General features: G+C 35.0%; 1 protein-coding gene across 1 annotated transcript; it reads right to left on the bottom strand.

Annotated features, from left to right (window-relative positions):
* Positions 1–1,110: 1,110 nt before the first annotated feature.
* LOC137926341 (pyridoxal phosphate phosphatase PHOSPHO2-like) lies at positions 1,111–14,049 on the bottom strand. Its single transcript, XM_068769945.1, has 4 exons — positions 13,747–14,049; positions 6,120–6,308; positions 2,219–2,437; positions 1,111–1,379 (listed from the first exon to the last, which is right to left on the bottom strand). The coding sequence occupies exons 1-4, from the start codon at positions 13,939–13,941 to the stop codon at positions 1,224–1,226; spliced, it is 759 nt and encodes a 252-aa protein (XP_068626046.1). The 5' UTR covers positions 13,942–14,049; the 3' UTR covers positions 1,111–1,223.
* Between the last annotated feature and the right edge of the window lie 490 nt (positions 14,050–14,539).

Below are 14,539 nucleotides of genomic sequence, written 5' to 3'. Positions count from 1 at the left end.
ATATTTACATATTTTACAAAGAGATCAATCTGAAACATGTTACATTAATAGATTTTTTTTATTGGAAGGTTATAGCATTGTGGTGTTAAATGTCCTTCTTGATTTACTATCTATGATATATCTGCAATCTGATTTTGAAAACACATTTTTCTTATTATGATATTTATTATTTATGAAATTATTCACCCATTTAAAGCCTTTATACTTATAACCAATATGTGTATAGGAGTGACTGTACTGTAAAATGGCATAAAAACATGATTGTTTTATTGAGGGGTTCATAGATATTTGAAATAAAAAAGACAAGGAATGGAGTTCAATTTTTTTGAACCAACATTGTGAAAATTTTATATAAAGTTCTATGAACCTGTTGTGTATTGAAGGTATTTTTTTTATTATCTATTTATTTAAAAATAGAACAGACATCCAAAACTCAAATGATATTTATTTAAAAAATATATTTGGATACCCTCGGAGTAGGGTAGTCATAAAACTGAACATTTTAAAGTATATATATACTTTATGTAAAGAAACAATATTTTATAAAAGGATATATAACAGGAAAACATGTCCAGGATTAGTATCATGTTGATTTTCATGTGAAGAAATTGTAAAATGGCATTGAGAGTAATTTTCGAGTTTCTTCTTAAATCAACATATATTATATGAATATCTTGAATTTTCAAAAGTGTTTAGTGAAGTTTATATTAAATATATATTTTGTTTCTCTTTTCTTAACCTTCTATATGAGCTCTAAAAACTAAAGGTTCATATTTGGCTACCACAGTTCACCAAACTGATTTTACCTATAGTAATAAATATAACAAAATAAAACTCTGTAAATTAAAAATACACAGCCGCAAAATAATACACATTAATATTTTTAATTGTATCTGTAAATGAATGGCCAAAAGGAAAGCATCTATTTAAAAAAATAACATCAGAAGTTCTAGAACTTTTCGCTGAATCTATTTTACAATTAAAATAGAAATTTTATAATTACGCCGTATGTTATTTTGTTGGGTAAATGCAGTAATACCTGCATCATATTATTTAAATTAATATATATATATATATATATATATATATATATGATATTACTTTTAAATACCATTTTTTAGTGCTGTACTTCCCAACCGAGGGTTGCCAGGTAACATATATTTCAACTAGAACCTTCTTAAATTTAGAATGCTAAAAATTAATCTATTTTTATTTAAAATTAGCTAGATGGACTGTGCTCCTCCAGGGAACACCTCCTGAGATATCCGGTAGCAGTCGTCCCATGGCACGACTTTAGCTTTGACCTGAGGGTTGGGAGAGGCCAGTGTTTTCTTTATCAGGTCGTCCAATGGGTACCCACGTCTTGGGAACACTGTTGCCTGAAAATTGGAAAAATACACTTCAATATTTACTGAAAGAGGCGATTCTTTAGAACTACTACTGAAAGAGACGGTTAGTTATTGAACTATTATTGAAGCGGATAGTTCATTTGTGAAATACTACTAAATGAGACAGTATGTTAGTCAACTACTGCTCAAAAAGACGGTTTCTCAGTGAACTATTATTATGAGAATGACAGGTTAGTGAATGACCACTGAAAGAAACCGTTCGATAGTGAACTACCACCGAATAAGCCGGTTGGTTAGTGAACTACCACAGAATGGGCCGGTTTTTAGTTAACTACCACAGAAAGAGACGGTTCGGTAGTGAATTACCACCGGATAAGCCAATTCGTTAGTGAACTACCGCCGAATAAGGCGATTCGTTAGTGAACTACTACCGAATAAGACGATTCGTTAGTGAACTACCACCGAATAAGGCGATTCGTTAGTGAACTATCACGAAAGGGCCGGTTTGTTAGTGAGCTACCACAGATTGAGACAGTTCGGTAGTGCACTATCACTGAAGGGGACGGTAAAAACTCTAGTAAAATTCTAGTTGCGGTTTGTTCATTAACTACTTCTGAAGGAGCTTGTTCGTTATTAAATTACTATTGAAGGAGACTCTTAGACAGTCCTTTAATCTACTCTTACTTAAGGAAATGATTCGTTGCACAATTACTCAGACAAATGCCGTTGTGAACTACATCTAAAGGAGTCGGTTCATTAGTGAACTACCTCTAAAGGAGACGGTCTGGTAATATACTCCTCAAGGAAATGGTTCATTGTTGTACAACATCTCAAATAAATGCTCCTTCTGGTGGTGTTTTAAGACTCACGTGAGGTGGAAGTGTGGTGGCTGGACAGTAGTCGTTTCTGCCGTCGCCGCAGTATATGATGTTGGCGTAGCGCCGCTGGGAGCCCCATTGCGCCAGAGCCAGAGACTTGCACAGATTCGTGGGACATCGAGGACAGCTGGTCTGATGCATGCATGGCTCGATGTACAGGCGCTCGTTCTTCCAGAACGCTCTGTTGGTAACCACAGCAGTCACTGCATCCTGGAATAGAAATACACGGACTGGAACCTTTGCGTCTTTTTATTTTGGAGATCTTCAAGTCTGGACAAGATGTCTTCTTCTGGTCAGTAAAAAACACGAGTTGCAGAACCCTCTAAAACAATAAACACGGAACCCTAGGATCAAGAAGTGCCGTAAACACGAGTGACCTTGAAGTTACTTATCGATTTTTGTGACGGTTCTCGAAAATTTTAACCGAGTACTATCTCGAACTTACTAGAACTTTCTCCGTAGTAAAAATAGGTGTACTCCCCATGTCGACAGTTGAGTGTTGTTTTTCGAGTTATAAGATTAAGATCTATGATCAGTGATGCAAAGTGACTATTTGGTAAGTTATTTGGACATTTATTACTTAAGCGATTTGGAAGTGAAGTTTGGACTAAGCGAAAGTATACTTTGTGAAAATAGGGTGACCGTCTGATTTGTGAATAAAGGACTCCTTGTGAACTATTGCTGTTTTATACCGAGTCAGAACCTACAGTACGTAACAATAATTAATAATTTATTTTCAGAGAACTGTCTACAATTTCAGAGGACGTTCCCTATTTGACATAGGCTTCACCTATAGATTTTCAATCCTTCGAAACTAACCTTCGAATCTAAATCAGTTATGACAAACCCAGGGTCAAATAGGATCTTGATTTTGCGGTAAATCCACATAGTATTATATCTAAAGTAATGGCCGAAGTCGAAGTTCCTGAGGTATACCTCCACCAGTCAATGTAAAGGTCTACATTGACCACCTTCAGCGCTCTGTACTAATGCACCCTGTAAAGCTTTGTATGCTAAAAATAAAATGTCACTTGACAATCATAGCAAAAGACCTCAGGGTTTAGTGGTCTCTGAACTCGGTATAACATAATGACCTGAGGTGAGGTCCCTGTGTTACACCTCTAGCGTAGTTACCATAGAGGTCCACGCTGACCAATTACAGCGCTCATTATACAGAGACCAATGTATAACATATAAAGTACCTGCAGTATTCTGGTTGAAAGGCGACGAAATTGAGGTGATGAGTGAAAGGATTAAGAAAAAAAAATGTAATACGATGAAAAAAATATTTTGTAAAAATGTTCCCTGTATATCCAAGACAGTGGGAAGCATAAGAGGTCCCAAAAACGGGTGCCTTTACACAACATAAAGTAAGGACCCAACTTTAGTTCAGATAACATATAAAATACCTGTAGTATTTTGGTCGGAGGCCGACGAAAGTGAGGTGATGAATGAAATAATTTGTGACGAATAAAATGATGAATGAATGACACGGAGAAAGAAATAAATATGACAATTTTTTATTTCTATAAATGTTCCCTGTATATCCAAGACAGTGGGAAGTATAAGAGGTCCCCAAAAACGGGATCCATAAAACAATATAAAGTAAGGTCCAGAATTCAGGTCCCTGTGGTATACCTCTAGTGTATTTACCGCGAAGGTCTATATTGAGCGCGCGCCAAGGTCACACCCGATGAAGCCTTAAATACGAATATCATTTATACCAGAAGAGGAAGCAATCACCGTGGGCTTGCGTGTGGAGTACATGCCCAGCACGTGAACAAAGCGTGATTTCAATGGAAAATGTTAGCCCATCGATAATTGGTACGTTCTTCACCTTGATATCACGTAATCGTGACGTAGACAATTTACGTTCATACTTCCCTAACGTATTATCGTTCGTTAGCATTGTTATATTCCCACAGCTGGGACAGAATCTTATTTAAGAGACTACTACTTGATATAAATTTCGTATGTTAAAAATTCCATTGGGTCGATTAGTTCAAAAAGTTTGTACATTGAGGAAATATTTTATCAATGTTTCTGTTAAAAGAATGTTTCCGTAATAGGACATATATACACACACACACACACACACACACATATATATATATATATATATATATTGTACACGCTATAAAATATTAGGTACACCGGAAAGTAATGTCGTCTCTATCGACATATTTTACAGAAAAATCGATTGATTTTTAACACATAGTATTCTTAATTAAAAAAAAAACTTTTTCTCTGTATATTATCATTACGGTATTTATTATTTATTTTTGTATATATTGCACTATACATACATTATTTGATATCAACTGCGCTACACTTTCGTCCACTTTATAGCTTTTACACCTGTAACTTATCAAGCTACATTTAAAAAAGGAAATATACTTAGGTTATACACACGTATATTAAAAAAGGTTAATAAAAAAAATATTCCAAATTGCTCAGAAAATTACAAGAAGATTCAGAAGATATTTGTTACCGCTCCGGCATTGATTTTGTATACTAGACCGCAAAAGGTTGTTGATAACGATGGTGAATATATTGTTGATTAGAAATAAAAACTTGTTAAAAATGCAGTCGTGTGAATTTAACTTAAGAAAGCGACATTACTTTCCGACTCCCCTAATATATATATATAGCCGTATAAAAGTACAGAAAAAGTACAATGGGCGGTCTTACACTAGGCAATTTCAGACAACCATAGTATAGAAACAGAAGTATATATAACAAACATATATGTATATAGCATATATACTTATAATAAATACGGTATATGTTTTATAAATACAATAATAAATAAAAATATCAAACTGACTTAAATCGCATTTGTCTAAGAAAGAATAAAGAAACAGAGAAAGAAAAAAATATGTATCGATTGTCTAGTACAGGGGTGACCAACCTGCGGCTCGCGAGTTCCATCTTTAAAAGATTATTTGTAGCATTAAATGTAACAGAGTACAACTAAGAAAAGGACTAATATATAGCTACTTCCGCTATGCAGCAGTAGTCGTGTAATATTCACCGCCCGCCAGCCCGTTGATAAATGCGCGTGCGGTGAACAATGCGAAACACAACTACCGCCGTTAATTCACTCTACACGTGTTTCACCCCTCCACGGGGCATTCTCAGGAGATGTCAGACCGACCTGTGCTAAACACCGAGTGACTGTCGGCACGTAGCTGTGTAATATCTTTTTAAAGCATTATTTGCGGCTCAAAAAATTTCAAAAGTAGGGTTATATTATCAAGGAGCTTGGCTACCCCTGGTCTAGTAAATATTTCTTTTTCTAATTTTTTTTTTAAATAGAGTGACTAGCGATCTTTGAGGGAAGGCCTACGTCTTGTGGGTGTCCATGGACTGAAAAGAAGGTAGTGAATTAACACGTCTTATATATTTAATGGAATCAGGCGTTTTTTGCGGAAGTCCATCCCAAGTAAGAAAAGGATCGATATTTAGCCACTTCCGCACATGCAGTGGTAGTCGTGCAACAAAACAAAACAAAGTGTGCCACACACAGAGTGCCACTAATCGGTCTGGCATAGCTCTTGAGGATGCCCCGTGGAGGGGTGAAGCACGTGTTAAGTGATTTAGCGGTGGCAGTTATGTAATTCGCATTGTTTGCCGCATACGCATTTATCAGCGGGCTGGCGGGCGGTGCACTTTATTGCACGACTACCACTGCATGTGCGGAAGTGGCTAAATATTGATCCTTTACATACCACGTCTTATATTCAGCGGTAAATCATTCCACAACCGAACGGCCTGGTGAAATATTTGGACGTGAACTAAATTTGGTTACATTTAAAGTAAGTAAAAACACATCATTAACGCTATGCTAAAAGTGATTTCAGCAGATAGTCTTGCACTGTAAGGCATTTACCTGAAGTCCATGCGTCTTCAGCCAATGGTTCACGAAGACTGTATTCGCGTCTGTCAGAACGAGGACATCCCATTCCTTAGCAGCAAGAGTAGATATCAACTTCTCCACACCAGGAGTTGGACGCATTGAAGCGATGCTGTCGAGGATGTCGTCCGGGTGCATGCCAGCGGAGTACGCATGCTCGAATACCTGATGACAATAGGAGAATATATCCAAGTCCTCAGATGAATGTGGTGATGATGATAAATGTATTCCTCGTGTTGAATATAGTACAAAATTAACTATAGTTATATATAATCTGTGGCCTTTTGACAGGACTGTCATATGTCATTATATTTATTTATGGTAATTTTTTCCTCTAGCGAGAATATATAAAATTCTCGTGTCACGGTGTTCGAACTTGAACTCCTCTGAAACGGCTTGACTGATTTTTACCAAATTTAATATGCGTATTCAGTAGGTCTGAGAATCGGCTACTATCTATTTTCTATACCCCTAAGTGATAAAGGTTGTTCACACTTAAAAAAATTTTTTTATTTTTTTAACAAATTTTTTTGTTTTTATTTTTTTATGATACAGCATACAAGAATACATACAACCATAAATTTTCACCCCTCTACGATCAACCCTTATTTTTCATTTGTAAATTAAAATATCAATTTTTTTTGCAAAAAAACGTTTGCGGGATCAGCTAGTAAATCTATAAAATAATAAAAAGGAACTTTACAATAAACTTTAAATGTCGTTCAGGCGATATAATAGTACAGTACTCGGCGATAAATATTGCACATCGACTTTTAGAAAGAGATAATCCGCTAATTTCGGCTTCGTAGAGCACTATCTCTGTCCCACACTACCTATGTGACGTTTTGTCAGTCGTTGTATTTCGTGCGACAGAAATAAAACTAGATTAAAACAAAATAATCCCAAGTTAATAAATTGTATGATTTTATAAATTAATCATATAAATGTCATATGTTATATAATGTATATGTCATATATTTCAATGTAGATGCAGCGATACAATTTAGACGGCGCTCCAGGGCCACGGTCGGATCCGTTTTGGCCCGGAATCAATACACGCTACCGACCTTGACTTGTGCCTCTACCGTGTGGCGCAATACATAAGCGATAGCGATTTCAATATACTGTCGTTGCCAATTTTTTTTTAAATAAATGTTATTATAAAAAACTTTCTATAATAAAAAGTTAGATATATATACGGATGTATTAGTGCGTTTCAAATATATACAGGATGATTGCTTATTCATGTAAAAGTTTTGAAGAGATGAACGTATAGCTAGTTTTTAAAAGCTTTATACCTAATTTTAATCACCATTTTATTTTTTATTATAGCATGCGACAAGCCAATAAATACTGGCAGTACAAAATCAGATGGTAAAATATAATTAACTGTATATGAAGTAATCATAACTATAACACAACATCTATTTAATGGAATCAGGCGTTACCTTGCGGAAGTCCATCCTTAGTAAGAAAAGGACCAATATTTAGCCACTTCCGCACATGCAGTGGTAATCGTGCATCAAAGTGCACCGATCGCCAGCCCGCTGATAAATGCGTATGCGGCAAACAATGCGAATTACACAACTGCCACCGTTAAACCACTCAACACGTGTTTCACCCCTCCACGGGTCATCTTCAGGAGTTATGTTACACCGATTAATGCCAAAGTCACTCTATTAGGCAATGCATGTGCGGAAGTGGCTAAATATTGGTCCTTTTCTTATATAACACAACATCATTATCTTATTTATTATTTCTGAAATTATTTATCTTAGATAGGGTGTACCGTATATTAATAGAGAACAAATGAGTTTTACAATCACCCCTTTAAAGTTGTAACGCCAATAAACAATCATCCTGTATAATTTATGAGTATATCAATATATGAATATGCATCCATTTTCAAAGTAAGACTCCTGTAGATTTTTTTTATAAACACATCATGCGTTCTTTATTTAAATCTATTTTAGTTTATGGATAAATCGATCATTTTGAAAATAACTACTTCTTATACTATTTATATCTCTATCCCGCTTCGTTTATGACTTAGACCAATTTCGTTTTAAATAGAATTTGTATAAATTAGAACGTGGTGTAAAGGAAATAGATCGTACCAGAAATAACAGCGCTGAAACGACGCGATTAGCTTTTTGTTAAAAAAAAAAAGTTAATTACGTGCTATTATTTCTAATAGGGCTATATAAACTATTGTTACGTTATATTTTAAAAATGGAAAAATTATGCACGTCAATTATGACGCGTAATAGATGTTCAATATTTTTAGGTTTTACCGTGACAATAATATGGTGAAGAAATTGTCCTGTGTGGTGATGACTTATGAACGTAACGATTTCTTCCTTCTTCTTCACAACTATAACACATTGCGAAGTAGAGTAGAGTTAGAAATGAAATAGATTTTAAAAAAAAGATGTCGATCAATAAGAGTTCTGTTAAAAGTTCCCATATTCAATAAATTATTTAAAAAAGAAAATATTGCTTCGAATAGCCTACGCAAATGTATATATATATATATATATACACCTTGCTCTGTCGCATTAATCTTCCGTCGCTCTCACACAAACGACACTTGTGATTGGTTGTAAATCGTGGTTGTGATTGGTCGCTTAAATAAAATTTGTTACAGGATTCGTTAAGGTTGCTTTTTTATATTTTAAATTTCAGTTTCCAAATTGCTGTACTTTGGAAGAATGGTTTTTGAGTAAAGGCGCGTTCAATAACATGATTGCACCCTTAGAGGTACCAATTCAATAATAATGCAATATAAGGAACTGCAAATGGATGCCGTCTAACTTCGGAGCTGGTAACGAAAGGGTTAATGTATTGTCTGTTAGTCTGAACGAAGTACTGTTGGTCTAATTCAGGGGCGGCTTAACCTATAGTGCAGGATGTGCAATGCACACGGGCGCCGCGGCGCTGCCTGAGACAGCTAAGAGCATCGCCTTGGACCATCATGGTACAACAATGATATGACAGAAGCGTCCAGCCAGCGCGGTGGCGGCAGTTATCAAACGCGAGCGCCCAATGGCCGGCTTCTTTTTCGAACATTTTGTTTCAACTCGAAATAAACCTTATTTCACGGCAGCGGAACTGAAATTCGATACATTTCACTTCTATTTCTCTGTCCAAAAAACTTAAAACACAAGAAACATGAACTATCGCGGTTCGCCGTTTAGTTTCGCAACAGAGATGTGCTACAGGCATAAAAACAATGAGTGTTATTCTGCCGTCACAAGATAAAAGGCCGTAACTAATATCATACTGTAAGCTATACCTACTTATAAAATAGCTTGTTAGAATATGAAAAAACTTTCTTGTTACGACTGCAAAGTTGATAGTTATAGCCGCAGGGGGGGGGGGTCATGTCTAGGTGACGCCAGGGTTTCATTGCACACGGGCGCTACACGAGCTAGAGCCGCACCTGGTCTAATCATATACATACACTGTAAATTGTAATTAGTGTAATTAGTAAGTACTTTTTCTAATTACGCGCTCCGAGTGCGCTATAAGATCAATCTTCCTTATCAATAGGAAACCCGATAACATCGATTGGATTCTGATAAAGTTGATTAAAGTGAACTCAATGTCAGGACTGTGGAGAATTTTTTTTTCGTTTAAAAACACTACATACAATCCACGTGTAATTAAAACAAAAGGGTAACTAGTGGATTTCTATTGGATAAAGTTACACTACCTTTTTTTTAAATGGTCCCCGCTGTTGGGACCTCTCGTTCCCCTATCTCGTGTGGGACAGGGACTTTATTTTCTAGTAATTTATTCATATTTTTTATTATTATCATTTTTCTCTTTCATTTATCATCTTATCTGTCGTTTCTACTGTTTCTTTCATTCTACAATTTTCCCAGTCTTTCTCTTTCATTCCATTAGCCATACATTCATCCTCAACCACTACATTCTAGGTTTCCTTACTATTTTATTTTGCAACATTACATTTATTGTTCAAATATTTAACACGTATTTTCTTTATAATTATCATCTTATATTATGCTGTTTATTGCACTATTTTTGATACTACTATATTTCTTTTATTTCTATATTTTAGTGTTTGTTTTATTTGTACCTATTGCATTTATCACCACCTTCCTGCAGTAGCTGAGGAAGCATTCTCTATCCCTCCACTACCTTTTGACTGCTGTCGACAATATCACAGCCGTAGTCCACAGCTGAACATAATTCTTCCCCATATATCTCCAATAGTGCAGATTGAAAACATTAATTTTCTATCTTTCTGGATGTACATCATACATGGTCTCCAGGGTCCATCATGTTCTCCGTTGTGGTCTGTCCATTGTTACTTCAACTAACCAATATCGCTGTGATCTTAGACCTCCCCTATATTTATTATGTAACACCTTCGGCGATGTGAAGAGACTATTTGAGAGAGAGAAAAGAATATATCTAATAAAATTTAACCTTTTTAAAACATTCGTCTCCCATTGCAAAGCCTCCTTGCCCAAAGATATCTATGGATGTAACATAATCGCCATGCTTTTCAGGCAGATTGGCCATCGTAGTGTGGTATTGTGGTATGAAGAAAACGCTGCTGTCTATCCTTTGGAAACTTGTTTGTGAGCAGTAAGAATCCTATACAATTAAAACACATAGTGAGAATTATATTCCGGGCGTCAGCCCCGCGTACAACGATCGCAAGTGTCATTCCTCTACCGCTGGACTATCAAGTGTGAATTACATATACCTTTATCCCAGAAATCGAACCCATGATCTATCACTGCTCTATACCTATGCGGCCTATTGTAATTAGCGACTTAAAACAAATCTATGATATTTTAGGAATGAAAGAAAAAGATGTAGAAAGAAGCAAGAAAGAAGAAAAGTAAGGTAAAAATGAAAACTGAAAAAATCATTTACACGTGTAACATATTCTCTATCCCACATGCAAATGAAAGGTTCCCAAAAACAGGGATCAAAATTAAATTTATATTATTAATAACAAAACGCTTGGTACGAGTTGAAAATAGGACGATATACCCGAATCCGAATCTGCAATTATAGTATGTAACTATCAATGCAGGTATTCTTGAATCTGCAAATGCTGCTATTTGAGCAGCAAATATAGTTCGGTCCAAAGAAAAGTACAATAAACATCCATAGATGATTTTACAATCAATGACGTCATTACATGATGTAACTGATGTAACGGCATGGCAAAATAGAAATCTTTAGTCATACAGTTTCCTGGCTTTACTTGTGTTTGGCTAAATGACGTAATATAGTCCGTCTTTGATCACCGACTCTTCGTTGGAAAGAGACGATGCGGTTGAAGATGATGAACACGCTGCCTGATGATACCAGTGCATTAATAAAACAACATAGGATTACTAAATAAATGTATGTTTTTTCGAAGTTGCGTCGCTGCTTAATTAGTACTAATTTTCACTGCGCGTCGTAAGATTTTAGAGGTTGCGTTGTTTTGGGTTCGAGTCTTTAATTTTTTTTTGAAAATTTTCTTTTTTTTCCAAAAGGTGACAACACTTTTGTTTCTAATTGCGCCATGCCATCAAAACTCGGGGATTACCTTTCTAACTAAAAATCGCCCCAATTTTAATACAGTTTTATTTTCACTTTGTTTTGCTAATTTTAAGAGTTCAGTTTCAATTACGTAGTGTGTTGTGGTTTTTTTTAAAAAAGAATAATAGATTTATATAAATTTTTACGTGTTTTTTCTGGTTACAAAAAAGGTAAATATTATTCCAATTTATTTATTGGCAGAGTTATAGTAATCCTGGAACCTATCTTCGATCTTTACATGGTTTGCTATAGAAAATCTTAATTCACTTTGCGGCGTTTCAATTTGCGTCGTGTTTTTTTTTGGAACGTAACCACGACGCAAAGTGAGGTATTGGTGTATACTGTACATTCTCTGTATCTGTTATCTGTATACATTGTGTCCTGAAGAAGCTGTAAAAGCCGCAACTTCGACACTTATCCTTGGGATTTCGTATTGTCCTTACCTTCAAGACTTGCCGGCTGTAGAAAGAATCTTACAATTGCATTAAAGGCACTATTTACTTGCAAGTCATTCACAAGACCACACATTCATTGGCAAATTGAAGTGACAGTGAACAGACCACATAGCGGTCAGAACAGATGATCGCTGGCGCTTTAGTTCTGAAGTGGAAACTGAGGTAAAGCAAGTTCAGCGTATATCGTCTCCCCACAAAGTGGATAGTTGACCTAGTTGAGATCATTGAAAGATGCTTCTTCTTCTTGAAGTGCCTCTCCAACTAGTGGAGGTTGGCTATCAGCTTCCTGCTCTCTTCCTTATTTTTGTTTGGTTCTGCGTAATAGCTCAGCAGCGCTGGCGATTCCGGTCCACTCTCTAATGTTACAAAGCCACGACTTCTTTCTCCTACCAACCTTCCTTTTACCAGCGACCTTTCCCATCATGATAAGTTGAAGGAGATTGTATCGTTGGTGTCGAAGAACGTGTCCCAAGTAAGCGATTTTCCTTCGTTTTACTGTGAGCAATTTGGAATTGAAATGAATTTGGAAACTATAGAATTTATTATTTGTAACCCTTGGAAACCTATAGAGAAGCCAGCAGTATCGTTCCAAGCATAAGCTCCTGTGAGAGCCCTAGATTTTACTCCAGAAGTTCTTCCTAACGCCCTCTGCACACAGCCTCATCAAAGTGATTGAAATTATTAAAGTCAATTGGCGAATAATACTTGTTCGTAATTTAAAAAAATATTTAAAAAAAAACAGATCAAACAGAAAAAAAATATTTGACGCCAAAAAAATTCTCGAAGAAAAATATTATATATTAATAGAACGTATAAATTAATAATAAACAATTTAAAAATGAACATATAATATACATTTATATGTATTTATATGTATTATACATTATATGCACAATTATGCACAAGTAAATCGTTATTATTACATTCAAACTAAAAAGATCCCAAAGTGATACAAGTGGACCTCCGCTGTTTTAATAAAACAATACACCAACGATTTAAAAAAAATTATAATTAGTTGACTTGAATTTAATTTTAAATAGTCTACTGTTTAAATTAGAAAATAGTTTAAAAGAATTTATAAACACTGGCATGCAGAAACGTGAGCAAAAAAAAAAACTGAAACAAAGACATGGACGCTGTCTTTGGAATTTAGATCATAATAAATAAAAATGAACCTCTGAGATCCTTGAGCTCGATGTAGGTCTACGTTTTTCAGGATAATTTATCTGCTTTCGATAAAGACGAACTAAAATGTTGGCTTGACTTTTAAGACTTTTTTACTAAATTTACTTGTAAGAATTGGTATATACCATATTAAGTAGACTCAGATCTACAAGAACCAACTAAATTTTGGTAATGGCCTATGAGAAAAAATATCACGGAAACTCCAATTAAAAACGTATACAAAAACTAATAAAAATGGATGTTTTACAAAGTTACAAATATTCTTAGATATATTCTCTTTGCTCTACATAATTGGCTTTTTGCCAGCTGAAAGGTTTTTTTTTCTTCGAGCATTAAAAAATTAGGTAATTTTCGGAATTAAAATGTGTGTATAAATAAAAAAAATCACGTACATTGCTCATGTAAGGCGTCCAGTCGTGATTGCTTGCTTCCCATTCAGGCGGAGGTTTCTTTTCACGGAGTCTGTTTATGATGGTAGCGTCCGAATCATCGTCGACTATAGTCCGATCGAAATCAAAAACAGCGAGAGAAGCCATTGTCCTTACACGTCCACACAGCCCGACTGCCGCGGCTACACTGAGCGTCATAATTATGTCACCTAGCTGGTGTCATGGTCACCATGATACATTGAAAGCCATAAGGGAATTTTTCAGACGCCTTTATGATTCACAACACGTGATAGCGCTGTGAGTGTAGCGTTTTTTTTTTGTGGAATTTTAATTTAAACCTGCTAAAATGACGTAATGCAATCATTTGACACTTTACTGTTCGTTCAGAAATTTATAAGTTTTAATTATAACAATGTCTACTTTGTGCAAGAAATAAATTTTTAAGAAACTATATAAAAGTTATATACTAATTGAAAAATTAATCTTAAATTCTAAAACATACAGTACATTTTTTTGGTTATAATAACTTGGTTGTCATAGCTAAACTGTTAAAATCTCCAACAAGTACCTATAACAAATATAACATATTTTATGATAACAATTTAATTCATAAAAAATCCTGAAAGAAAGTATAAAACAATATTGCGTGTGAAGGTATATATTAATATTATTATTTAAAAATGCTTAATAAGGCAAAATACTGCCTACCATTATGAAAAAAATATTATATTTAATAATTAAACTTACCATATTATTGTATTAACTATATATTGTTATATATAAAATTAATATCTTT

The sequence above is a fragment of the Battus philenor genome, unplaced genomic scaffold (assembly GCF_028537555.1).
Source record: "Battus philenor isolate CCGP_79_NKW_IND1 unplaced genomic scaffold, ilBatPhil1.0.hap1 SCAF_29, whole genome shotgun sequence".
Lineage (NCBI taxonomy): Eukaryota > Metazoa > Arthropoda > Insecta > Lepidoptera > Papilionidae > Battus > Battus philenor.
This window is presented reverse-complemented; position numbering and strand designations above follow the sequence as displayed.